Source organism: Nerophis lumbriciformis, linkage group LG28 (assembly GCF_033978685.3).
Source record: "Nerophis lumbriciformis linkage group LG28, RoL_Nlum_v2.1, whole genome shotgun sequence".
NCBI lineage: Eukaryota > Metazoa > Chordata > Actinopteri > Syngnathiformes > Syngnathidae > Nerophis > Nerophis lumbriciformis.
The window spans coordinates 9,773,067-9,800,583 of record NC_084575.2 but is presented as its reverse complement, the minus strand read 5'-3'; the positions used below and the strand labels follow the sequence as shown (position 1 = coordinate 9,800,583).

General features: G+C 43.6%; 1 protein-coding gene across 2 annotated transcripts in view; it reads left to right on the top strand.

Annotated features, from left to right (window-relative positions):
• The window catches only part of LOC133570836 (receptor-type tyrosine-protein phosphatase gamma-like), a 519,637-nt gene that overhangs the window by 340,938 nt on the left and 151,182 nt on the right, over positions 1-27,517 (top strand). For both annotated transcript variants that reach the window (XM_061923573.1, XM_061923574.1), the window contains exon 5: positions 5,494-5,589. In XM_061923573.1, the coding sequence (XP_061779557.1) occupies positions 5,494-5,589 (96 nt within the window). The remainder of the gene's footprint in view (positions 1-5,493; positions 5,590-27,517) is intronic.

The following is a 27,517-nucleotide window of genomic DNA, read 5'->3' as shown; positions in this document are numbered from 1 at the left end:
TTTTTTCAATGTTAACACTTTTGTACAAATAAGTACATTTGCACTTTATTTTTCAATGTGTTTGTTCTGTAAAGGAATGAGTTAATGTTTAAAATGACTGGTTAATAGTGCTATTATAAAGTGCAATGTCAGCACAATTTTCTTTCCTGCAATTTAAAATGCACTTGTTTTAATAAATAAATACAGCGTTTGAAAAGCATACACAATCTGTGTTAATATATTAGTCTGTGGTTAAAAGGACTTGAAAGGACTCGAAACTCAAAATGCAGGACTTAGGACTTGACTTGAGACTTTCCAGTCTTGACTTTGGACTTGACTCGGGGCTTGCCTGTCTTGACTCGGGACTTGACTCCGACTTGAGGGCAAAGACTTGAGACTTACTTGTGACTTGCAAAACAATGACTTGGTCCCACCTCTGATAGTAACGAACAAAAAGACAATTCTTCATTTAATTTTTGTACCTTCTGAAACCACAGAATGTTCAGACACTTTGCCTATTTATGGCGACGAAGGCCAGCTTAAAGATGTGTGTCGCCTATCTGTTTGGTCATATTATAACATTCCAAGGAATGAAGGCTCAGACAGATTCACAGTGTCTCTCCTTTTCTCAAAAATTGCAGCACGCCACTCCAACAAGCTAATTTCTCGTATCTCGCTACGCACACGGAAACCCACACAACCTTTAACCTCCACAACACATCACTTCCCATTCTTGTCCCGGAAGTCCCACCTCCCAGTCAAAGCCATTGGCTAGAAGCAGTCGCCAGCCGCTTCACCATGTATGGCTGACAAACGTGTTGCCGTACTGTGTGGGTATTATTGTCTCTCCTGATGTATTCATCTAGTTGTAACGCAGTTCCTATTCGCCTCCTGTTGAAGTGTACAAAGTAGTGTTGTCCCGATACCAATATTTTGGTACCAGTACCAGTACCAAAATTATTTCGATACTTTTTGGTACTTTTCTAAATAAAGGGGACCACAAAAAATTGCATTATTGGCTTTATTATAACAAAAAATCTTACGGTACATTAAACATATGTTTTTTATTGCAAGTTTTAGACAACTTGTCTTTTAGTAGTAAGTAAGCAAACAAAGGCTCCTAATTTAGCTGCTGATGTATGCTGTAACATATTGTGTCATTTATCATTCTATTATTTTGTCAAAATTATTAAGGACAAGTGGTAGAAAATGAATTATTAATCTACTTGTTCATTTACTGTTGATATTTGCACTTCGTCCAGCTCCCCCCGGGGGATCCCGAGGCGTTCCCAAGCCAGCCGGGAGAGATAGTCTTTCCAACGTGTCCTGGGTCTTCCACGTGGCCTCCTACCAGTCAGACGTGCCCGAAACACCTCCCTAGGGAGGCGTTCGGGTGGCATCCCGACCAGATGCCCGAACCACCTCAGCTGGCTCCTCTCGATGTGGAGGGGCAGCGGCTTTACTTTGAGCTCCCCCCGGATGGCAGAGCTTCTCACCCTATCTCTAAGGGAGAGCCCCGCCACCCTGCGGAGGAAGCTCATTTCGACAGCTTGTACCCGTGATCTTGTCCTTTCGGTCATAACCCAAAGCTCATGACCATAGGTGAGGATGGGAACGTAGATAGACCGGTAAATTAAGAGCTTTGCCTTCCGGCTCAGCTCCTTCTTCACCACAACGGATCGATACAGCGTCCGCATTACTGAAGACGCCGCACCGATCCGCCTGTCGATCTCACGATCCACTCTTCCCTCACTTGTGAACAAGACTCCAAGGTACTTGAACTCCTCCACTTGGGGCAAGATCTCCTCCCCAACCCGGAGATGGCACTACACCCTTTTCCGGGCGAGAACCATGGACTCGGACTTGGAGGTGCTTATTCCCATCCCAGTCGCTTCACACTCGGCTGCGAACCGATCCAGTGAGAGCTGAATATCTTGGCCAGGTGAAGCCATCAGGACCACATCATCTGCAAAAAGCAGAGACCTAATCCTGCAGCCACCAAACCAGATCCCCTCAACGCCCTGACTGCGCCTAGAAATTCTATCCATAAAAGTTATGAACAGAATCTGTGACAAAGGGCAGCCTTGGCGGAGTCCAACCCTCACTGGAAACGGGTCCGACTTACTGCCGGCAATGCGGACCAAGCTCTGACACTGATCATACAGGGAGCAGACCGCCACAATCAGACAGTCCGTTACCCCCATACTCTCTGAGCACTCCCCACAGGACTACACTGTTGAATGCCTTCTCCAAGTCCACAAAGCACATGTAGACTGGTTGGGCAAACTCCCATGCACCCTCAAGGACCCGGCCGAGAGTATAGAGCTGGTCCACAGTTCCACGACCAGGACGAAAACCACACAGTTCCTCCCGAATCCGAGGTTCGACTATCCGGTGTAGCCTCCTCTCCAGTACACCTGAATAGACCTTACCGGGAAGGCTGAGGAGTATGATCCCACGATAGTTGGAACACACCCTCTGGTTCCCCTTCTTAAAGAGGGGAACCACCATCCCGGTTTGCCAATCCAGAGGTACCGCCCCTGATGTCCACGCGATGTTGCAGAACCTTATCAACCAAGACAGCCCACAGCATCCAGAGCCTTAAGGAACTCCGGGCAGATCTCAGCCACCCTCGGGGCTTTGCCACCGAGGAGCTTTTTAACTACCTCGACAACCTCAGCCCCAGAAATAGGAGAGCCCACTACAGATTCCCGAGGCACTGCTTCCTCGTAGGAAGATGTCTTGGTAGGATTGAGGAGGTCTTCAAAGAATTCCCACCACCGATCCACAGCATCCGCAGTCGAGGTCAGCAGAACACCATCCCCACCATACATGGTGTTGACATTGCACTGCTTCCCCTTCCTGAGGCGGCGGATGGTGGTCCAGAATCGCTTCGAAGCCGTCTGGAAGTCGTTTTCCATGGCTTCCCCGAACTCCTCCCATGTCCGAGTTTTTGCCTCCGCGGCCGCTGAAGCCACACACCGCTTGGCCTGTTGGTACCTGTCTGCTGCCTCCGGTGTCCTATGAGCCAAAAGAGCCCGAGCGGACTCTTTCTTCAGCTTGACGGCATCCCTATAGGATTACCACTACGACAGGCACCAACCACCTTGCAGGTCACAGCTCCAATCGGCCGCCTCGACAATAGAGGTACGGAACATCGTCCACTCGAACTCAATGTCCAGCGCCTCCCTCGTGACATGTTCAAAGTTCTTCCGGAGGTGGGAATTGAAACTCTGACAGGAGACTCTGCTAGGCGTTCCCAGCAAACCCTCACAATGTGCTTGGTCCTGCCAGGTCTGTCCGGCATTTCGGTAGAAAGCTCCGCCCCTCTCTTCACCCGAGTGTCCAAAACATGAGACCGCAAATCCGATGACACAACTACAAAGTCGATCATGGAACTGCGGCCTATGTTTGAACATGGTGTCTGTTATGGACAATCTGAGACGAGCACAAAAGTCCAATAACAAAACACCACTCGAGTTCAGATCCGGGCGGGCATTCTTCTCAATCACGTCTCTCCAGGTATCACTGTCGTTGCCAATATGAGCGTTGAAGTCTCCCAGTAGAACGAGGGAATCACCCGGGGGAGTACTGTCCAGTACTCCCTCAAGTTAATCCAAAAAGTTGTTTGCCGCTTAAGCGCAAATAACAGTCAGGACCCGTCCCCCCACCCGAAGGCGGAGGGAAGCTACCCTCTCGTCCACTGGGTTGAACTCCCACGTGCAGGCTTTGAGCCGGGGGGCGACAAGAATTGCCACCCCAGCCCGTCGCCTCTCACTGCTGGCAATGCCAGAGTGGAAGAGAGTCCAGCCCCTCTCGAGAGAACTGGTTCCAGAGCCCTTGATGTGCGTCGAAGTGAGTCCGACTATATCCAGCCGGAACTTCTCCACCTAGCACTAGCTGAGGCTCTTTCCCCCCCAGCGAGGTGGCGTTCCACGTCCCAAGAGCTAGCTTATGTAGCCGAGAATCGGACCGCCGAGTCCCCTGCCTTCGGCTGGCGCTCAGCTCACATTGCACCCGACCTCTATGGCCCCTGCTATGGGTGGTGAGCCCATTGGAGGGGTGACCCCCATTGCCTCTTCGGGACAGGCCCGGTCACCAGGCGCTTGCCATCGTGCCCCACCTCCGGGCCTGGCTCCAGAGGGGGGCCCCGGTGACGCGCGTCCGGGCGAGGGAAATCTGGGTCCTTCGTTTGTATTTTTCATAGAGGTCTTCGAGCTGCTCTTTGTCTGATCCCTCACCTAGGACCAGTTTGTCTTGGGAGACCCTACCAGGGGGCATAAAGACCCCGGACAACATAGCTCCTAGGATCATTGGTGTTAGCGAGTAAGACCGGATATTTTGGTGCTGATCTTACGAGATTCATTGTGACATTAACTACGCCAACTAGTGTTTGGGAGACTTGTAACCCCAATTTTTGGTCGCAACTCAAAGTATAACAATTAGCCGTGAGAAAGGTCGTAGCCTGAAAAACTCATAGGAAGAGGCACTTGTATCCTGATGTACAGTACTACTCTAATTAAGTTATGTAATATGGTATAAAAAAAACGTGCCTATTTTATGTATACTTATGTTGTTTACTGTACAGCTTTTGGTCACATGACAAAAATACCAGCATGGACTCTAAAAGAAAGACAGTCTAATGTTTTTAGGCATACTTTTTATTGGCTGCTAAATGAATATGTTGTTTTCCAAAGTAAGCAGGTCACATATTTGCTGGCTGAATGGAAATTCAAGGGGCTCCTTTTAATTGTGCCATGTAGTTAATAACATGTGACAGCTGATTAATGGCCGCTTCTGGCTAAACTCACACAACAAATGAGTTCCATTTAAATGCTGTACTTAAAGCAACTTATGTAAATCACCTGAATTATTTATTTTGCTGCCTGTTAACACAATCATACATTTTTTGATGACGTATAGCGTCAGCGGGGGGTTCTGAAAGTTTCCCTTTGAAAAGTCTGCTCTTAAGTTAAATCAACACCCAGGACCTTTTTCTTATTGGCAATTAACTTGGTTCAGTGACATGAAAGGCTTTTCAAATTAAAAGAGTCTGTGATGATGGATAGGTCCAATTACTACCTTGACAATCATTTGATGATTTTGATCAGCACTACGTGTGGTTATGAAATGAAAGCAATCAAATTATTTTGGTTGCTCATTCTTCCTCTGCAGCCACATATTCTTAACTTTGTTTTTGGGAGCAGAAAGAAGTGATTTCAGGTAATTGGGAGCAGTGATAAAGAGAGCATTTTATTCTCTTGCATCTCCCTGCAGAAAAGAGCACATCCCTCCGGTCTGTTAGCTCAGTAGCACAACATTTCTTAAGCGTCCTCCAGCAGTGGCAGAACACAAAAAGCAATGGCACACATTATAAGAGATTTATGGTGTGATAAATACACCCTCTTTTATGGCTCTCAAAAAAGCCTTTCATCGGCTTCCCAGCAGTGGTTGTGATTTATGACGAGACACTTCTTGTCCACTCAAAGCTCGTATGTTCTGTCTCCTTCCCAGATGCAGATCTACCTTTACAACTCTGACGACTTTGACAGCCTCGGCGCCGCCATCAAGGAGAGACGCATCATTGCTGCCATGTCTGTCTTCCTTGAGGTAAGCATTTACGGCGTATTATAGATACAGATATTATAGAGATTATAGTGCTTAATCCACCCGAAATGTCCAATGTTTTAGCTCGCAGAGGGTTTTTATATGGTCCACGGAAAAATGAGCAATGTTACTTAAAGTGAAGTGAAGTGAATTATATTTATATAGCGCTTTTTCTCTAGTGACTCAAAGCGCTTTACATAGTGAAACCCAATATCTAAGTTACATTTAAACCAGTGTGGGTGGGTCACATTATTACTTTTTCCCTGCATTTAAACCACTTCCTTGTGGTCTACATAACATGTAATGGTGGTTCTTTGGTCAAAATGTTGCATAGATTATGTTTTACAGATCATCTTCAAGCCACTTTCTGACCGTCTCCTCAGGATGCCCCGTTTTGTAGGCGGTGTTTTTTACGTGCCTCCACTTCGACTACGTCTTATCCCCGTCAGACAATGTTCTAGTTTTCGACAGATATGAGTTAGAACTATATGCTACTTTGTGTTAGAAATGGCAACAGCGGAGGATCCATGTGCATGTACGAGCCAGTCTGCCCCACAACAAGAGGATATAGAAAATTATCAATCACAGTTTATTTATATAGCCATTCATCATGAGTGCCTCAAAGGGCTTCACAAACCACAACTACATCCCCTTATCTGAACCCACATGCAGGCAAGGACAAATAAATCTTGGGAAGGGGTTGCAGATGTGGGGACGCCCCCTCTGGGTGACCGAATGCAAAGGATGCCGAGTGGGTACAGTTATTGAATTGTTATATAATGGGAGAGTCTAATCCAGTGGTTCTCAACCTTTTTTCAGTGATGTACCCCCTTGTGAACATTTTTTTTAATTTAAGTACCCCCTAATCAGAGGAAAGCAGTTTTGGTTGAAAAAAAGAGATAAAGAAGTAAAATACAGCACTATGTCATCAGTTTCTGATTCATTAAATTGTATAACAGTGCAAAATATTGCTCATTTGTAGTGGTCTTTCTTGAACTATTTGGAAAAAAAGATATCAAAATAACTAAAAACTTGTTGAAAAATAAACAAGTGATTCAATTATAAATAAAGATTTCTACACATAGAAGTAATCATCAACTTAAAGTGCCCTCTTTGGGGATTGTAATAGAGATCCATCTGGATTCATGAACTTAATTCTAAACATTTATTTTGTTGAAGTATTATTCAATAAATATATATATAAAGGATTTTTGAATTGTTGCTATTTTTAGAATTAAAAAAAAAAATCTCACGTACCCCTTGACATACCTTCAAGTACCCCAAGGGGTACGCGTACCCCCATTTGAGAACCACTGGTCTAATCCATCGGGAAGCCAACAGAGGGTCATACAGGGATCTTCTTCCATTATTATTTAGTAGCGAAGTAAAACGTCACCCACTCTGCATGGGAGAGTGGTCCACCCCGGTTCACGACTTGGAACAGCTAGAACCTCCTCCAGACTGGTACCTCTACAGAAATAATCTGTGACAACCTGGTTCTCCTCTCCATGCAGCATTGAGGGAGGAAATCAGAAAAGAAAAGCGGCAGATCAACTGGTCTAAACAGGGTTCTATTCAAAAGCTAGAAAATAAAAATATTTTATAAGGTGGGACATAAATGCTTTTACTGAGGTAGCATCTCTAACGTTTGCCTGTAGGGCGTAGGAGTATTGGAGCCCAAATAGAAAACATTCTGAAGCCTGCAGACTTTTTGCAGGGGCTCTGGGAGTCACTAATAAGTTTACGTTCTTGGAACGCAGATTTCTGGACAGAATATAAGGTACAATACAATCCGCAAGATAAGATGGCGCTAGACCGTTTAATATTTTGCACGCAAGCAATACAACCTCAAAATTGCACCTGAAGTGCAGGTGGGTCATCATAGGTGTAATATGATCTAACTTTCTTGTCCTAGTCAAAAGTCTTTTGGCCGCATTTTGTACCCACTCTAATCTAACTGAGACCTGAAAATAAAATGTTAAGAAATAACTTATTGACTCCAACGTCAGACTATAATAATGTACTCACGCAAAGCTCCTCAGGTAAAACTGTACCATATATGGAGATATCCACTGATGTCACAGTTGGGGAAAAACGTCACCAATTGGGAAAATTCCAAATGGCTCGTTTAGAGGACGTATGAAAGTAGGCAAGATTGTTTTATAAATATCTGTAATACCTCCATGGTTTGAGTTCACATTTTCAAGACCTATGCAGATCTCAAATACACAAAAAACGCTACCAATGGGTAAGAAAGAATGGTTTTGCATAATAGGTCCCATTTAAATTATTAAACTAAGTTATTTAAATAATCAGTTATATAGTATAGTATATAGATAGTTGAACCTCGGATTCAGGAGAAACAGTGTGGTTTTCGTCCTGGTCGTGGAACTGTGGACCAGCTCTATACTCTCGGCAGGGTCCTTGAGGGTGCATGGGAGTTTGCCCAACCAGTCTACATGTGCTTTGTGGACTTGGAGAAGGCATTCGACCGTGTCCCTCGGGAAGTCCTGTGGGGAGTGCTCAGAGAGTATGGGGTTTCGGACTGTCTGATTGTGGCGGTCCGCTCCCTGTATGATCAGTGTCAGAGCTTGGTTCGCATTGCCGGCAGTAAGTCGGACACGTTTCCGGTGAGGGTTGGACTCCGCCAAGGCTGCCCTTTGTCACCGATTCTGTTCATAACTTTTATGGACAGAATTTCTAGGCGCAGTCAAGACGTTGAGGGGATCCGGTTTGGTGGCTGCAGGATTAGGTCTCTGCTTTTTGCAGATGATTTGGTCCTGATGGCTTCATCTGGCCAGGATCTTCAGCTCTCACTGGATCGGTTCGCAGCTGAGTGTGAAGCGACTGGGATGAGAATCAGCACCTCCAAGTCCGAGTCCATGGTTCTCGCCCGGAAAAGGGTGGAGTGCCATCTCCGGGTTGGGGAGGAGATCTTGCCCCAAGTGGAGGAGTTCAAGTACCTCGGAGTCTTGTTCACGAGTGAGGGAAGAGTGGATCGTGAGATCGACAGGCGGATCGGTGCGGCGTCTTCAGTAATGCGGACGCTGTATCGATCCGTTGTGGTGAAGAAGGAGCTGAGCCGGAAGGCAAAGCTCTCAATTTACCGGTCGATCTACATTCCCATCCTCACCTATGGTCATGAGCTTTGGGTTATGACCGAAAGGACAAGATCACGGGTACAAGCGGCCGAAATGAGTTTCCTCCGCCGGGTGGCGGGGCTCTCCCTTAGAGATAGGGTGAGAAGCTCTGTCATCCGGGGGGAGCTCAAAGTAAAGCCGCTGCTCCTCCACATCGAGAGGAGCCAGATGAGGTAGTTCGGGCATCTGGTCAGGATGCCACCCGAGCGCCTCCCTAAGGAGGTGTTTAGGGCATGTCCGACCGGTAGGAGGCCACGAGGAAGACCCAGGACACGTTGGGAAGACTATGTCTCCCGGCTGGCCTGGGAACGCCTCGGGATCCCCCGGGAGGAGCTGGACGAAGTGGCTGGGGAGAGGGAAGTCTGGGCTTCCCTGCTTAGGCTGCTGCCCCCGCGACCCGACCTCGGATAAGCGGAAGAAGATGGATGGATGGATGGAGTTATATAGTTTTTGTTACTATTGCATATGCTGTACGCTAGTTTTAGTTTACATTTATTCAACTTATCTTGAATGATGTAGATTGTGTGTGTTTGACAACAACAAAAGGTGAACATTGTAAAAAGGTTTTAATGATGATAAAACCTTTCAATGTAAGCTAATATATGCTAAACTCTGACCATCTTGGCGTTGTATTATTGGACATTAAATCAATGTAATTTGTCGTAATGTCCTGATCCAACTTTTTAATTTCTATATGATACCGATATTGGAGCCTTGAGCATTCGCTGATACCATATTCATCTGATACGATATCAGCAGGAAACATACATACTTGTATTATTTTGTAGTGTGGAATGTTAGAAAAAGTTTGTTCAAGTGAAATTAGTCAAACAGAGAACAATGATAGGTATGAAAACACTAACCTATTTATTAGTAACCGCCTGGAATGGACTTTTGTTATCTTTAAGTTGAAGTGGAATGGCAATTTTTTTTTTTCATGACACCTAGTGGTCATAATATTTAATTAAGTTAAGCTCATGATTCAGCAAGTTGAATTATGTGGACGTGTTTGTTACTGGCTAGTTTCTAACAAGCTTCTGCCTTAGAGACTTTGTATGTGTAAGTAATATGCAACTATAATTAGTTGATTCTTGTTTGTATTGACAAATGTGCTGTTTTAAAATTGTGTTCAAATATTATTACGTATATCTATCTTGTATGTTATTGTGTGCTTAGGTGTTGTGTGGCTGCTAGCTCCTAGTAGCCTATAGCTGACTATGTTTACCTTTTGTGAATGACTTGACTAAGATAGAAGAAAAGACCAACTTCTGTGCTTATTGGAGGACATTTAGATGTTAACTGGCTGTCTAGCTTTAAATGGGAACTGCACATTATTTGGAATGTTGCCTATCGTTTACCATCCTTATGTAAGACAAGCACACATTTTTAGTTTTTTATGCATTATACATATAAATTAAATGCGATCAAAGGTCTGCTTACAATAGAGCTCATGAGAGTCGCTTTATTCTGCCTATAAAGCGCTTTAAAAACATCCAAACATCTCCATCAATGTTTTATATGCACACTGTAAGTATATATGTAATGTAGTAACAGTCACATTCTTAATAAGGTAATATTTAGGTATTTTGCTCATTTTAAGCATACACGGCGCATTAATTTAAAAAACACATCACGACTTCCGCTTTTTTTTCGACATAAATAATGAATACAGACTGCAGACTTTATGAGAGCCAACAAACATAATAAAACATCACTTACTCAACAATGTCTGCTGTCATTCCCGTTTAGATGAAGAGTGTCTCATAGTCCTCGCGAAGAAAAAAAGGGGGTGGAACCAGGCGTCTTTTTCAATCAATCAATCAATCTTTATTTATATAGCCCTAAATCACAAGTGTCTCAAAGGGCTGCACAAGCCACAACGACATCCTCGGTACAAAGCCCACATACGGGCAAGGAAAAACTCACCCCAGTGGGACGTCGATGTGAATGACTATGAGAAACCTTGGAGAGGACCGCATATGTGGGTAACCCCCCCCCTCTAGGGGAGACCGAAAGCAATGGATGTCGAGTGGGTCTGACATAATATTGTGAGAGTCCAGTCCATAGTGGATCCAACATAATAGTAAGAGTCCAGTCCATAGTGGGGCCAGCAGGACACCATCCCGAGCGGAGACGGGTCAGCAGCGTAGAGATGTTCCCAGCCGATGCACAGGCGAGCGGTTCACCCCGGGTCCCGACTCTGGACAGCCAGCACTTCATCCATGGCCACCGGACCTGTGCCCCCCCCCCCCCTCAAGGAAAAGGGGAGCAGAGGAGAAAAGAAAAGAAACGGCAGATCAACTGGTCTAACAGGGGGGCTATTTAAAGGCTAGAGTATACAAATGAGTTTTAAGATGGGACTTAAATGCTTCTACTGAGGTAGCATCTCTAATTGTTACCGGGAGGGCATTCCATAGTACTGGAGCCCGAATAGAAAACGCTCTATAGCCCGCAGACTTTTTTTGGGTTCTGGGAATCACTAATAAGCCGGAGTTCTTTGAACGCAGATTTCTTGCCGGGACATATGGTACAATGCAATCGACAAGATAGGACGGAGCTAGACCGTGTAGTATTTTATACGTAAGTAGTAAAACCTTAAAGTCACTTCTTAAGTGCACAGGAAGCCAGTGCAGGTGAGCCAGTATAGGCGTAATATGATCAAACTTTCTTGTTCTTGTCAAAAGTCTAGCAGCCGCATTTTGTACCAACTGTAATTTTTTAATGCTAGACATAGGGAGACCCGAAAATAATACGTTACAGTAGTCGAGACGAGACGTAACGAACGCATGAATAATGATCTCAGCGTCGCTAGTGGATAAAATAGAACGAGGAACTGTGTCTTTCTCGCCATTTCTGGGTCTAATTTTGATGCCAATGTTGGCAATTTTTTCAGATTATGTCCTCATCCTTCTGCTGTCCAGGTGAGAGACATTATTTATTTATCTAGGATAAACTTTCACCAGCTGAGAGGCGAGGCAGCAGCTCACCAGTCGATGATGTCAATATAACAGCAACAAGCTTTTTCTCTCAGTGACAATGTGACGCTAGAAATTGTTTGTCTGAGTTAACAATATCACTAATACTTGGTTATAATTTAGGTCACACAATTTAAATTGGAGCTTTTTGGATGTTTCTTTAAGGGCTGTATGGGCGGAATAGAGGACATCCCTTTGGCTCCATTGTAAGCAGATTTTTATTTACGAATATTAGAATGCATTAAAAAAAAATACATCTGTCATCTTGTCTCTCAAAAAAAGTGCAGTTCCTCTTTTTTTTTTTTTTTTTTTTTTTTTTTTTTTTAAATAAATCAACATAGAAAAAAACACACGATACACTTTCAACTAGTGCATCAACCCAGAAAAAAAAACCCTCCCTCCCCTATTCACACTCACACACACCCACTCACACAAAAGGGGTTGTTTCTTTCTGCCAACAATATTCTGGTTTCCACAACATGGACAACACTTCTGCAAGGGACACAACACAGTCTCTGAAGCACACTTGATTGTTTGTGCTGCTGGTCCACTAACATTTTCATTTAATTACTATTTTTTCTTTCCCTTTTCTCCCTTATGTAATTATTTTTATATTGTTTACTTTCCTCTTTATCCAAGAAAATATTTATTTATCCTATCTATAAAAAAATGAAAATAAAATAAATAAATAAAAAAAGAAAGAAAGGACCTTATCTTCACCAGACCTGGCTGTAAATGAAATTAGCTTTGTTTAAAGTTTTTTTTTTTTTTTTTAAACCAGGTCCAGTCCAGATAATGTCCAAGTCGGGTCCAGCAACACACACCTTCATTCATGTACACTGAGAAAACAAACAAACAAACAAACAAACAAAAAAAAAAACAGAAAATTTTGGAACACAACAGATTGCATATAATCTATAAACAAAATTACATTTTAAAAACAAAAACAAAAAAAGTATTTACAGTCCAGCTTATGTTCAGGTCACTAAAAGTTAGGGAATACAACAACAGATAGCATATAATCTATAAATAATTACACTTTCAACATAAGCCTTTGAGGACTTCCCATCTTTTTTTATGTTTTTTGGCATCATTATCGTTTTCAACCATGTAACTTTCTAAAGTTAAAAAATACTGAATAAATGTTTTAAAGAAAGTAATACTAAGTGAATATCTGTTTTTGGCCTTAAAAATAAACCTTTTACCGAGTACTATAATTACATTGATTAAATCATGATTGTCAATGAACTCTCCCAAAATAACAGAAACCACATCAAGCTTCATAAACAAACCAATCCTTAAACACATTTTTTCAACTTCCACCCAAAAAGAAGACACAATATGACAATACCAAAACAAATGCAGGGTGGATTCAGACTCCTGACAACAAAATCGGCAGTCATCTGACTCTGTCATATTCCATAATTTTAACATTTTCCCCGTGGGTAAGAAGTTATAAATAATTTTAATTTGAAAATAACGATTTTGCACATCGTTTTATAGATTAGTTTGAATATGGCATCCCACGGCAACGGGCAGTCAAAAAAGTCCTCCCATTTTCCAAATGTGTTGTATGGGGCAGCCTTCAAAGATTTCTTTATTAAATAAAACTTATATATTTTTCTATTTATTTTAGTTCCTTTTTGCCAACTCGAATTTCTTATTAGAGGTTTACAAACTAATAATTTAGTAGTTCCATAATTAATTATTTGTTTCCATCTTTTCCCAATGACTCCAGTTAGTTGATTAAATGAAAAGCTTGAGCAAGCATTTCCTCTTTAAAACATGCTAGAGGACTGCTTGTATCGAACATGATATCACACGTTTTACATGTAAGAACATTTAATCTATACTTGTTTTGTGGTATTTATGGGATCTAATAATTAGAATCTTTTTGAAAGTACATGTCAGCGGTACTTGCACAACTACATCTAATGCAACCGAAAACCGCACAATACCTTTGTCTTTTTGGGGACCCAAGGTGAAGCTTTGAATAAACGACACAGCATAACTGTGCTTGTCCAAGGCCAAGTTTTTCATATTGGCAATCAGGACAACAAAGCACATAATAACCTTAAACTCTCAAACACTCCAAAGTGGTCAACAAAGTATCCTTCAGCAATATACTGAAGCTCCAGTTGCCCTTGCTGCTGCGTCATCAGTAGGTGAATGTGGTAATAGTTTCAAAGCATGTTGAGTACCTTGAAGGTAGAGAAGCACTAGTAGTATAAACCAATTACACTTGTGCCGCTTCTGTGAAGGAAGACTAATCAACTCTGGAAAAAATAAAAGGTGTAAAATATAAATAAATGTGATACTTAGCCCTGAAACGTTCTTTTGCAAAACAATACAGCAGAAGGTAGTACAAACAACTACAGTAGTTGTATAAAATAAAATAATAATAATGTATACATTTAACTCTTTCAACAGACTGAAGAGGACTTTACATTCCTTTTTAGTTAGTTCTAATTGGCGTCTTTTCGTCTTATTATACCCAACATTAACAACAAGCCGAGTTACCAAAGAGGGAAGGCTGTCAATAATCAATCAATCAATCAATCTTTATTTATATAGCCCTAAATCACAAGTGTCTCAAAGGGCTGCACAAGCCACAACGACATCCTCGGTACAAAGCCCACATACGGGCAAGGAAAAACTCACCCCAGTGGGACGTCGATGTGAATGACTATGAGAAACCTTGGAGAGGACCGCATATGTGGGTAACCCCCCCCCCTCTAGGGGAGACCGAAAGCAATGGATGTCGAGTGGGTCTGACATAATATTGTGAGAGTCCAGTCCATAGTGGATCCAACATAATAGTAAGAGTCCAGTCCATAGCGGGGCCAGCAGGACACCATCCCGAGCGGAGACGGGTCAGCAGCGTAGAGATGTTCCCAGCCGATGCACAGGCGAGCGGTCCACCCCGGGTCCCGACTCTGGACAGCCAGCACTTCATCCATGGCCACCGGACCTGTGCCCCCACCCCCTCAAGGAAAAGGGGAGCAGAGGAGAAAAGAAAAGAAACGGCAGATCAACTGGTCTAACAGGGGGGCTATTTAAAGGCTAGAGTATACAAATGAGTTTTAAGATGGGACTTAAATGCTTCTACTGAGGTAGCATCTCTAATTGTTACCGGGAGGGCATTCCATAGTACTGGAGCCCCAATAGAAAACGCTCTATAGCCCGCAGACTTTTTTTGGGCTCTGGGAATCACTAATAAGCCGGAGTTCTTTGAACGCAGATTTCTTGCCGGGACATATGGTACAATGCAATCGACAAGATAGGACGGAGCTAGACCGTGTAGTATTTTATACGTAAGTAGTAAAACCTTAAAGTCACTTCTTAAGTGCACAGGAAGCCAGTGCAGGTGAGCCAGTATAGGCGTAATATGATCAAACTTTCTTGTTCTTGTCAAAAGTCTAGCAGCCGCATTTTGTACCAACTGTAATTTTTTAATGCTAGACATAGGGAGACCCGAAAATAATACGTTACAGTAGTCGAGACGAGACGTAACGAACGCATGAATAATGATCTCAGCGTCGCTAGTGGATAAAATAGAACGAATTTTAGCGATATTACGGAGATGAAAGAAGGCCGTTTTAGTAACACTCTTAATGTGTGATTCAAACGAGAGAGTTGGGTGGAAGATAATACCCAGATTCTTTACTGATTCGCCTTGTGTAATTGTTTGGTTGTCAAATGTTAAGGTGGTATTATTAAATAAATGTCGGTGTTTAGCAGGACCGATAATCAGCATTTCCGTTTTCTTGGCGTTGAGTTGCAAGAAGTTAGCGGACATCCATTGTTTAATTTCATTAAGACACGCCTCCAGCTGACTACAATCCGGCGTGTTGGTCAGCTTTAGGGGCATGTAGAGTTGGGTGTCATCAGCATAGCAATGAAAGCTAACACCGTATTTGCGTATGATGTCGCCTAGCGGCAGCATGTAAATACTAAAGAGTGCAGGGCCAAGAACCGAACCCTGAGGAACTCCGCACGTTACCTTAACATAGTCCGAGGTCACATTATTATGGGAGACGCATTGCATCCTGTCAGTAAGATAAGAGTTAAACCACGACAAAGCTAAGTCTGACATACCAATACGTGTTTTGATACGCTCTAATAAAATATTATGATCGACGGTATCGAAAGCAGCGTTAAGATCAAGAAGCAGCAACATAGATGACGCATCAGAATCCATCGTTGCTGAGATGGCAGCAAGTTGTGGCGTTAGAAAAGAAGATATTACTGGTTATGTCACCCACAATCATAGTAGTGGGGGAGAAGAGTGGACACTTTTTCAGCGATACGCTAGTTGTGTTACTGCCATGGACACACGGAGCAGCTTCAGGCATGTGCAAGAAACTGAGCTCTGTGTAAAGAAGTACTGTACTTTTCCGTCTATCGGGCGCACTTAAAATCCTTTCATTTTCTCAAAAATCGACAGTGCGCATATTAACCCGGTGCGCCTAATATATGTATTGATTCTGGTTGTGCTCACCGAACTCAAGCAAGTTTTATCTGGTACAAGGTGTTATGATAAATGTGACCATTAGATAGCAGTCACACATAAGAGATACATATTAAGGGTGTGGGAAAAAATCGATTCGAATTCGAATCGCGATTCTCATGTTGTGCGATTCAGACTCGATTCTCATTTTTTTAAAGATTTTTTATTTTTTTATTTTTATTTTTTTTAAATTAATCAATCCAACAAAACAATACACAGTAATACCATAACAATGCAATCCAATTACAAAAGCAAACCCGACCCAGCAACACTCACAACTGCAATAAACAGAGCAATTGAGAGGAGACACAAACACGACACAGAACAAACCAAAAGTAGTGAAACCAAAAGTATCCATCCATCCATCCATCTTCTTCCGCTTATCCGAGGTCGGGTCGCGGGGGCAGCAGCCTAAGCAGGGAAGCCCAGACTTCCCTCTCCCCAGCCACTTCGTCCAGCTCTTCCTGTGGGACCCCGAGGCGTTCCCAGGCCAGCCGGGAGACATAGTCTTCCCAATGTGTCCTGGGTCTTCCCCGCGGCCTCCTACCAGTCGGACGTGCCCTAAACACCTCCCTAGGGAGGCGTTCGGGTGGCATCCTGACCAGATGCCCGAACCACCTCATCTGGCTCCTCTCGATGTGGAGGAGCAGCGGCTTTACTTTGAGCTCCCCCCGGATGGCAGAGCTTCTCACCCTATCTCTAAGGGAGAGCCCCGCCACCCGGCGGAGGAAACTCATTTCGGCCGCTTGTACCCGTGATCTTGTCCTTTCGGTCATAACCCAAAGCTCATGACCATAGGTGAGGATGGGAACGTAGATCGACCGGTAAATTGAGAGCTTTGCCTTCCGGCTCAGCTCCTTCTTCACCACAACGGATCGATACAGCGTCCGCATTACTGAAGACGCCGCACCGATCCGCCTGTCAATCTCACGATCCACTCTTCTCTCACTCGTGAACAAGACTCCGAGGTACTTGAACTCCTCCACTTGGGGCAAGATCTCTTCCCCAACCCGGAGATGGCACTCCACCCTTTTCCGGGCGAGAACCATGGACTCGGACTTGGAGGTGCTGATTCTCATCCCAGTCGCTTCACACTCAGCTGCGAACCGATCCAGTGAGAGCTGAAGATCCTGGCCAGATGAAGCCATCAGGACCACATCATCTGCAAAAAGCAGAGACCTAATCCTGCAGCCACCAAACCAGATCCCCTCAACGCCTTGACTGCGCCTAGAAATTCTGTCCATAAAAGTTATGAACAGAATCGGTGACAAAGGGCAGCCTTGGCGGAGTCCAACCCTCACTGGAAACGTGTCCGACTTACTACCGGCAATGCGGACCAAGCTCTGGCACTGATCATACAGGGAGCGAACTGCCACAATCAGACAGTCCGATACCCCATACTCTCTGAGCACTCCCCACAGGACTTCCCGAGGGACACGGTCGAATGCCTTCTCCAAGTCCACAAAACACATGTAGACTGGTTGGGCAAACTCCCATGCACCCTCAAGGACCCTGCCGAGAGTATAGAGCTGGTCCACAGTTCCACGACCAGGACGAAAACCACACTGTTCCTCCTGAATCCGAGGTTCGACTATCCGGCGTAGCCTCCTCTCCAGTACACCTGAATAGACCTTACCGGGAAGGCTGAGGAGTGTGATCCCACGATAGTTAGAACACACCCTCCGGTTCCCCTTCTTAAAGAGAGGAACCACCACCCCGGTCTGCCAATCCAGTGGTACCGCCCCCGATGTCCACGCGATGCTGCAGAGTCTAAAAGTAGTGAAACAAAAATGAATATTATCAACAACAGTATCAATATTAGTTGCAATTTCAGAGACTATGTTTACACTGCAGGCCAAATTGGCCCAAATCTGATTTTTTTTCTAAGTCTGATTTTTCCAGCTTACTGTTTACACTGCAGGTAAAATGTGATCTTTTTCAGACTCCAGTATAAACGCGCACAGGCCCCAACGTGGCGCCAATGTGGCCCCAATGTGGCCCCAATGTGGCCCCGACGCCACTTGCCTGCGAAGTTTGTTAAAGTGAAAACAGGAAGTTGACCCATAAATGAACAAGGAAGTCGCTACTACTACTACAAAATAAAATATATACCGCCACACCTTAAAAATTAGTGGGGTTTTTTCCGTGAAAATAAATTAAAGTAGTATAAAGTATGAATAAATATATATAGTGTAATATATTTGGGAGGGTTCTAATCTTTTTATGGCTGTCAAGTAGAGGCCATACCAACATCAGTGTGGATCTACTACTATCTATTTTTCAAGTCATTTACATATACAACTTACGCAATGTACGTAACTTGTAACAAATTACGCTACAACCTCAACGATCACTATTCCTTCATAATCAAAATGTATATTCATATATTACATTTAGCCTGTTATTTGCGCACTATTGAATAGTGAAGTGAAGTTCATTATATTTATGTAGCGCTTTTCTCTTCTGATGTAAAACGCTTTACTTAGTGTAACCCATTATCTACATATTTAAGTTACATTTAAACCAGTGTGGGTGGCACTGGGAGGAGGTGGGTAAAGTGTCTTGCTCAAGGACACAACAGCTGTGAGTTGGATGGCAGAAGCGGGAATCGAACCTGGAACCCTTGGGTTGCTGGCACGGCCGCTCCACTAATTGAGCCACGACGAGTGGTGCACCGAAATTCGGCCATCGAAAAAAGCTTTTTGTGCTCACCAAAACAGAATGTTGTGATAAATCAAATCAAATCAAATCAACTTTATTTATAAAGCACATTTAAAATTTACCACAGGGGTAGCCAAAGTGCTGTACAATGAGCAGGTTAAAAGATAAAACGAGTACCGAGCAAACACAACACAACACAAACAGAACACGATAAAAAATAAATAATTAAAATAGAATTAATAAAAACATAAAAACAGGATCACAGCAGGTGTATTATGGGGCGCCATTGCAGGATGGATATCACTCAGTGTTAAAAGCCATGGAATAAAAGCATGTTTTTAAGAGAGATTTAAAAACAGGAAGAGAGGAGGCTTGTCTAGCACTCAGGGGTAGGTCGTTCCAGAGCTTGGGAGCAGCAACGGCGAAAGCTCTGTCACCTCTAAGCTTCAGCCTTGTGTCAGGGACCGTCAACAGCAGCTGATCGGCTGATCTTAAGGATCGGGTGGGGCAGTAAGGCTGATGGAGGTCGGAGAGATAGGTTGGCGCGAGGTTGTTTAGACATTTAAAAACAAATAAAAGGAGTTTAAAATGTATTCGGTAACGCACAGGGAGCCAGTGAAGGGACGCTAAAATAGGGGTGATGTGCTCACGTCTGCGGGTCTGTGTTAGCAGACGAGCAGCAGAGTTCTGCACGAGCTGCAGGCGGGCGAGGGAGGCCTGGCTAATGCCTACATACAGGGCATTACAATAATCAAGACGAGTCGAGTATCCACTTAAAGTATCCACTTCCAGTGGCGGGCGGCCTCTTACCCCGCACACAAGAATGATGTTGCCCACCAAAAGCTGACAAAAAAAAAATCAAATACGGGTAGAATTCAGGTTGCACTGCTGTTTAGATTCCATACGGATTTGGACTACCTCCTGATGTGGCCTGAATCTGATGCCAAAAGATCAGATTTGAAGCACTTTGAGCATTAAGACTTGCAAAAAAAAACCGATCTGTGTCACTTAAGAGGAAAAAAAATCTGATTTGGTTTGCAGTGTAAACGAGGCCATATTGTCTGGCATTTTGTTCCAACCTATTATGCAAAATTAACTTTTCTTAACTATTGTTACCTGCTTCCGTGTATTTGGGATTTGCATAAGTCCCGAAAATGTTGCCCGCATATGCGATTGTAGTCTGCGCCGTAGTCAATAAGCTCCTTAATTTTCTTTACGCTCTTGTGTAGGGCATTCATCTTCAGCTGTTGCCATTTGTAATATAAAGTAGCGTACATAACTTAAATATGTCAGTAGATTTGCGAGGGAAGCGCAAAAAATTACCGGTCCAACAAAGATGACGGGGCAAAAACGCTGTCAAATTGGAGCCAGGTAAATAAGACCGCCCACAAATGGGGCAAAAGAGACGATCAGAAAGTTGCTTGAAGAGGGTCTGTAAAACATAATCTATGCAACATTCTGACCAAATAATCACCACTGCATGTTATGTAGACCACAAGGAAGTGTACTAAATCTATAAAAAAAAAAAAAAAATCATAATATGACCCCTTTAATGCCTCCTTTTAATCCGGTGCGCCCTATGGTCCGAAAAATATGGTAAACCTCAGCAGCAGCAGGATGACAGCTGATAGGCTGTGAAAGCTGCACTGCTGCTAAAAGTTTGGTTTCCAATGCTTGGAAAACAACGTAGTTACAAGCTAATGCTAGCAAGTAAGACCAGATGTTTTTAGACGGGTCTTACGGCGTTCACTCTGGCATTAGTTTCGCCATCTAGTGGCACAGAGGCTTAAAGGTGCCATATGTAATAATGTGGCCAGAAATGGTACTGAAATCATGGTCAAAATTCAGTAGTCCTCCTCCCTCTCTCCCTGACTGAGGTTGCCAGATACACAGCAGAATCCAGCTCGATCGACTGGGCTACTGGGTTTGGGGGGGGGGGGTATAATGTAGCCCGGAAGAGTTAGGGCTGCATGGGATTCTGGGTATTTGTTCTGTTGTGTTTATGTTGTGTTACGGTGCAGATGTTCTCCCGAAATGTTTTTGTCATTCGTGTTTGGTGTGGCTTCACAGTGTGGTGCATTATTAGTAAGAGTGTTAATTTTTTTTATACCTCCTTTTTGTTGACCAAGTATAGATTGCTGTCACTTACGTGAGCAAGCAAAAGCCCCATACACCGTGTGGCTGGGCTGGCATGCTGGTTGTAGTGGACGTTAAATGCTGTACCTTCACGGCACGTACGAGAGAAAAGTGTGATATTCGTAGTCTCCCGGAAAAATCCGGAGGGTTGACAGGAATGACGCTGTCAAGCACCATTCATATAAAACCCGCGGGCCGCACTAACATCCTATTTTCATATAAAGGTGTGGACCTCGTGTCTGAGACCCTTGCTTTATACAAAGCATAAAGCAAAAAAACACTTTGTATGCAGTGTTATTTCATGTTAAATTTCAAAAGATTTTTTGTGGCTCCCATTGTTTTCTTTAATTTGTGAAACTGGTCAAAATGGCTCTTTGACTGGTAAAGGTTGCTGACCCCTGTACTAGGGGTTGAGGTGCTGGGACCATAATAGCTGAATAGACGAGCGTTTTGTCAATAACAAATCTCTAACCAACACATTTTACACACAAATTAGACTATTTTCAGGAAGAAGTACATCATGCCTGCGTACAATATCACAACAAATCATATGGTTATTGTCAGTACTATCAGAAACCAAAGAATACAACCAACGCTAGCAATGGTTATACTGGTGAAAATAAGTCGAGCATGCTTAGCAGCCTAATGTACGCCCAAAGCTAAAGAGGAGACATTTTACCAAGGTATGCCTATAGGCTACACGAATGAGGAATTATTTTATCATATGATCTGGCTGTCTCCATACGTTTCACATTGCCATGATGACAGTCGTGCTAATCTTGGAACCCATTTCCTCAGCGTATCATCAGAATGAGAACGAAATAGGCAATGACTATATAAATCATCAATCAATCACATAGTCCTTAATCACAAATGTCTCAAAGGGCTGTACAAGCCACAACGACATCTTCGGCACCCATATCCACATAGGTTTTATTTGTCGAAAATATATTTTGCCCTGTCAGTTGGAATACACATCGACATACAGGCTAACGAGTATATATTTCCCCCGTTAACTTATATGTCGATGTGTCATTGACTGGGCTAGCATGCTAAGCATTACACTAGGAGCGACGCACCATCACACTAAGTTTTCGTTGCACGAATATACTAGCTTTGTTAGACGAGATCAGACTGTATTGGACAATACAGGTAAAAGCCAGTAAATTAGAATATTTTGAAAAACTTGATTTATTTCAGTAATTGCATTCAAAAGGTGTAACTTGTACATTATATTTATTCATTGCACACAGACTGATGCATTCAAATGTTTATTTCATTTAATTTTGATGATTTGAAGTGGCAACAAATGAAAATCCAAAATTCCGTGTGTCACAAAATTAGAATATTACTTAAGGCTAATACAAAAAAGGGATTTTTAGAAATGTTGGCCAACTGAAAAGTAGGAAAATGAAAAATATGAGCATGTACAATACTCAATACTTGGTTGGAGCTCCTTTTGCCTCAATTACTGCGTTAATGCGGCGTGGCATGGAGTCGATGAGTTTCTGGCACTGCTCAGGTGTTATGAGAGCCCAGGTTGCTCTGATAGTGGCCTTCAACTCTTCTGCGTTTTTGGGTCTGGCATTCTGCATCTTCCTTTTCACAATACCCCACAGATTTTCTATGGGGCTAAGGTCAGGGGAGTTGGCGGGCCAATTTAGAACAGAAATACCATGGTCCGTAAACCAGGCACTTGCTGGTAGACGGCTGCGTTGACCCTGGATCTCAGGAAACAGAGTGGACCGACACCAGCAGATGACATGGCACCCCAAACCATCACTGATGGTGGAAACTTTACACTAGACTTCAGGCAACGTGGATCCTGTGCCTCTCCTGTCTTCCTCCAGACTCTGGGACCTCGATTTCCAAAGGAAATGCAAAATTTGCATGGTTGGGTGATGGTTTGGGGTGCCATGTCATCTGCTGGTGTCGGTCCACTCTGTTTCCTGAGATCCAGGGTCAACGCAGCCGTCTACCAGCAAGTTTTAGAGCACTTCATGCTTCCTGCTGCTGACCTGCTCTATGGAGATGGAGATTTCAAGTTCCAACAGGACTTGGCGCCTGCACACAGCGCAAAATCTACCCGTGCCTGGTTTACGGACCATGGTATTTCTGTTCTAAATTGGCCCGCCAACTCCCCTGACCTTAGCCCCATAGAAAATCTGTGGGGTATTGTGAAAAGGAAGATGCAGAATGCCAGACCCAAAAACGCAGAAGAGTTGAAGGCCACTATCAGAGCAACCTGGGCTCTCATAACACCTGAGCAGTGCCAGAAACTCATCGACTCCATGCCACGCCGCATTAACGCAGTAATTGAGGCAAAAGGAGCTCCAACCAAGTATTGAGTATTGTACATGCTCATATTTTTCATTTTCATACTTTTCAGTTGGCCAACATTTCTAAAAATCCCTTTTTTGTATTAGCCTTAAGTAATATTTTAATTTTGTGACACACGGAATTTTGGATTTTCATTTGTTGCCACTTCAAATCATCAAAATTAAATGAAATAAACATTTGAATGCATCAGTCTGTGTGCAATGAATAAATATAATGTACAAGTTACACCTTTTGAATGCAATTACTTAATTAAATCAAGTTTTTCAAAATATTCTAATTTACTGGCTTTTACCTGTATAGTTTACATACGCAATGTCCATTTCCATTTATTACAAGTACCGGTAATAGGAAAACGTAAATGTCTGACTTACCTATCAAGGAGGAAATTAATGCAGAAAAAATCTTCTCCGCCTTCAATCATCTCCATCTTTCAAAGGCATCCCCTATACCAGGGGTCGGCAACCTTTACCACTCAAAGAGCCATTTTGACCAGTTTCACAAATTAAAGAAAACAATGGGAGCCACAAAACTCTTTTGAAATTAAAAATGAAATAACACTGCATACAAAATTGTTTTTTTCTTTGTGCTATGTATAAACCAGGGGTCTCAAACACGCGGCCCGCACCTTAATTTGAAAATGTAATGTTAGTGCGGCCCGCAAGTTTTATATGAATGGCGCTTGACAGCATCACACTTGTCAACCCTCCCGATTTTTCCGGGAGACTCCCAAATTTCAGAGCAGCTATTCACTCGAATGTCGGCTGATTTTCAGCCTAACAACAATAATAAGGGTGTGCCGTGATGGCACAGCATTTAACGCCCTCTACAACCTGTACAATCAGCGTGCCAGTCCAGCCACATGTTGTATGCAGCTTCTGCTTGCACACGTAAGTGACAGCAAGGCATACTTGGTCAACAGCCATACAGGTTACACTGACGGTGGCCGTATAAAACAACTTTAACACTGTTACAAATATGCGCCACACTGTGAACCAACACCAAACAAGAATGACAAACACATTTCGGGAGAACATCTGCACTGTAACACAACAAAACAAATACCCAAAATCCCATGCAGCCCTAACTCTTCCGAGCTACATTATACACCCCCGCTACCACCAAACCCCGCCCACCTCAACCGACGCACGGGTGAGGTGGGGTTGATGTGTGGGGGGGCAGGGTTGGGGGGGTGGGGTTTGGTGGTAGCGGAGGGTGTATAATGTAGCCCGGAAGACTTAGGGATGCATGGGATTCTGGGTATTTGTTCTGTTGTGTTTATGTTGTGTTACGGTGCGGATGTTCTCCCGAAATGTGTTTGTCATTCTTGTTTGGTGTGGGTTCACAGTGTGGCGCATATTAATAACAGTGTTAAAGTTGTTTTATACGGCCACCGTCAGTGTAACCTGTATGTCTGTTGAACAAGTATGCCTTCCTGTCCCTTACGTGTGCAAGCAGAAGCTGCATACAGCATGTGGCTGGGCTCGTACGCTGTTAATACATGTCATAGAGGGCGTTAAATGCTGTGCCATCACGGCACGCTCTTATTATTGTTGTAAGGGTGAAAATGGGAGAATATTTGTCCTGTGAGATTTCTGGGAGAGGCACTGAAATCCGGAAGTCTCTCGGGAGGGTCGGCAAGTATGCAGCTGAGCCGCATCAGAGTGGTCAAAGAGCCGCATGCGGCTCGTCGATCCCTGCCCTATACAAATCCTCATTTTGTTGCTGGCTTTGTCATGAATAAGTTGAGGATCGTAACGACGCCTTTTAGATTTACTAAGGTCTGACATGTTTAGTAACTTTACCAGAGGCAGTAGCTAGACGAAGAGGGCGGTGCGTAACTGGTAGAGATGCGCGGATAGGCAATTTATTTCATCCGCAACCGCGTCAGAAAGTCGTCAACCATCCGCCATCCACCCGATGTAACGTTTGATCAGAACTGCACCCGCCCGCCATCCGCCCGTTGTTATATATCTAATATTAATTAAAAAAAAAAAAAAAAGGGTGAAAACTACGCGAATTGCACCTTGTGCAGACAAGATTTTTCGATCGGACACGGAGGAATTAGCGATGTAAAAGACCACGTTGGGACAAAAAAACACAAGTCTAATGCCGTTGCTAGCGATACAAGTGGAAAACTTTCAACGTTTTTCGTCGCCCAAACAGATTCTTTGGATGTGATAAATGCCGAAGTTTTATTTACGGAGGCAATAATTGAGCATGGACTTCCAATCGCACTGGCTGATCACATTGGACAGTTAATAATGTAATGCAACCTTTAAAAATCATTACGCGGTGATCGCGATCCCAAAAATAAACTTTTCTTGCATGATAATGTCCAGAAAAATTCGCTTTATATTACTATAGAGTCCTTTTAACGAATGAGTTTGATGGTTTATCACAAACCTTAAATGAAATTCCATGGCCACCGTCCTGCTCTCTATATCAACCAGGGTGAGCCCCACCCCTTTCGTGAGCGCACTGCGAAAGCGGACGAGGCGGGGTGTCGGTGCGGTGGGCGCGGTAGTGACCCTGGACGTGCGTCGGGCCCTTCTCGCGGATCGCCTCAGCTACGGCTCCCGGTGGGGCCCTCTCGGGGGAAGGGGCCTCGGTCCCGGACCCCGGCGAGGCGTCCCTTCTCCGCTCCGTAAAAGTGTCCATCTCTTTTCTTTTTTTTTCTTCTGTTGTGGCATATGCAGCAGGTGCCTGCTCGTTTTTCGTATGTGGGTAACAACATTTAACTATGTATATATATTTCCCAATTGGTTTAACTGCCACCCGCAAAAAAAATAAAAAAATAAAAAAAATATCTAATTAATCCGCCCGACCCGACCCGCGAGCGGATAAAATCTTATTGTTTTTAATTTCATCCGCCCGATCCGCGGATAATCCGCGGACTCCGCGGTTGTGTCCGCAAACCGTGCATCTCTAGTAACTGGCAACCTGGATGTGACACATTCACAGACTTTCTAATTGGTCAAACGGTTGAGGGCGGGACATCGAAATGAAAACAATAACAAGATTTCGGGGTTGTAAATCTCATTTTGAAATGAGCATATCCCGGCTGAACTACTGTTATCAGTTATAAAGGTATTCAAAAAAACATGATTTATTAATGCCTTTTGACATGTAAGGGCCATTTAATGATGACTCGACATGAAATTATTACATATGGCTCCTCTAACAAAAAGCCAGGTGACAGTTTGTCGCTCAAAGTACTCTGCAGCGTGTTGCTTTTGTGTAGTTACTTCCAAACAGAATTGAATGGAAATATTACAAAGAACATGTGGTTTTCTGGTAAGAAACAACCACATGCTGAGAGGAAAAGTTGTGTTCCAGTTCAGAGCCTCCATTTAAAGACCAAATGGCAAGACACAGCAAAAAAAAAGGCAGTTTCTTCTGACACAGCCTTCATATTAAAGCCTTCTGTTGCCGTTTTTGTGAGATGTGCCAGTGCTTGTAGTTTGATAGAAAACAATCTTCTGTGGTTTGTTTGCCCCAGTGTGAATAGTCGTGCACGGAGCAGGCCATATAACGGGTCAGTTTAAATGACACCAAATAATCAATAATCAACAATTTGAGCATAAGCATCAGAATTCAGTGTCGGTGTGCTTCGTTCTCACTCAACACTTTCATAACAATATCAAGGTTAACCTCTTTGCATCATTGCACAGCCTATTTTTCTGAGGTTTGACAAGAATACATAACTTCATCACACATTTATATATAGTGGTTAGAGTGTCCGCCCTGAGATCGGTAGGTTGTGAGTTCAAACCCCGGCCGAGTCATACCAAAGACTATAAAAATGGGACCCATTACCTCCCTGCTTGGCATTCAGCATCAAGGGTTGGAATTGGGGGTTAAATCACCAAAAATGATTCCCGGGCGCGGCACTGCTGCTGCCCACTGCTCCCCTCACCTCCCAGGGGGTGATCAAGGGGATGGGTCAAGTGCAGAGGACACATTTCACCACACCTAGTGTGTGTGTGACAATCATTGGTACTTACCGTATTTTCCGCACTATAAGGCGCACCGGATTATTAGCCGCACCTTCAATGAATGGCATATTTCATAACGTTGTCCACCAATAAGCCGCCCCGGACTATAAGCCGCGCCTACGCTGCGCTAAAGGGAATGTCAAAAAAACAGTCAGATAGGTCAGTCAAACTTTA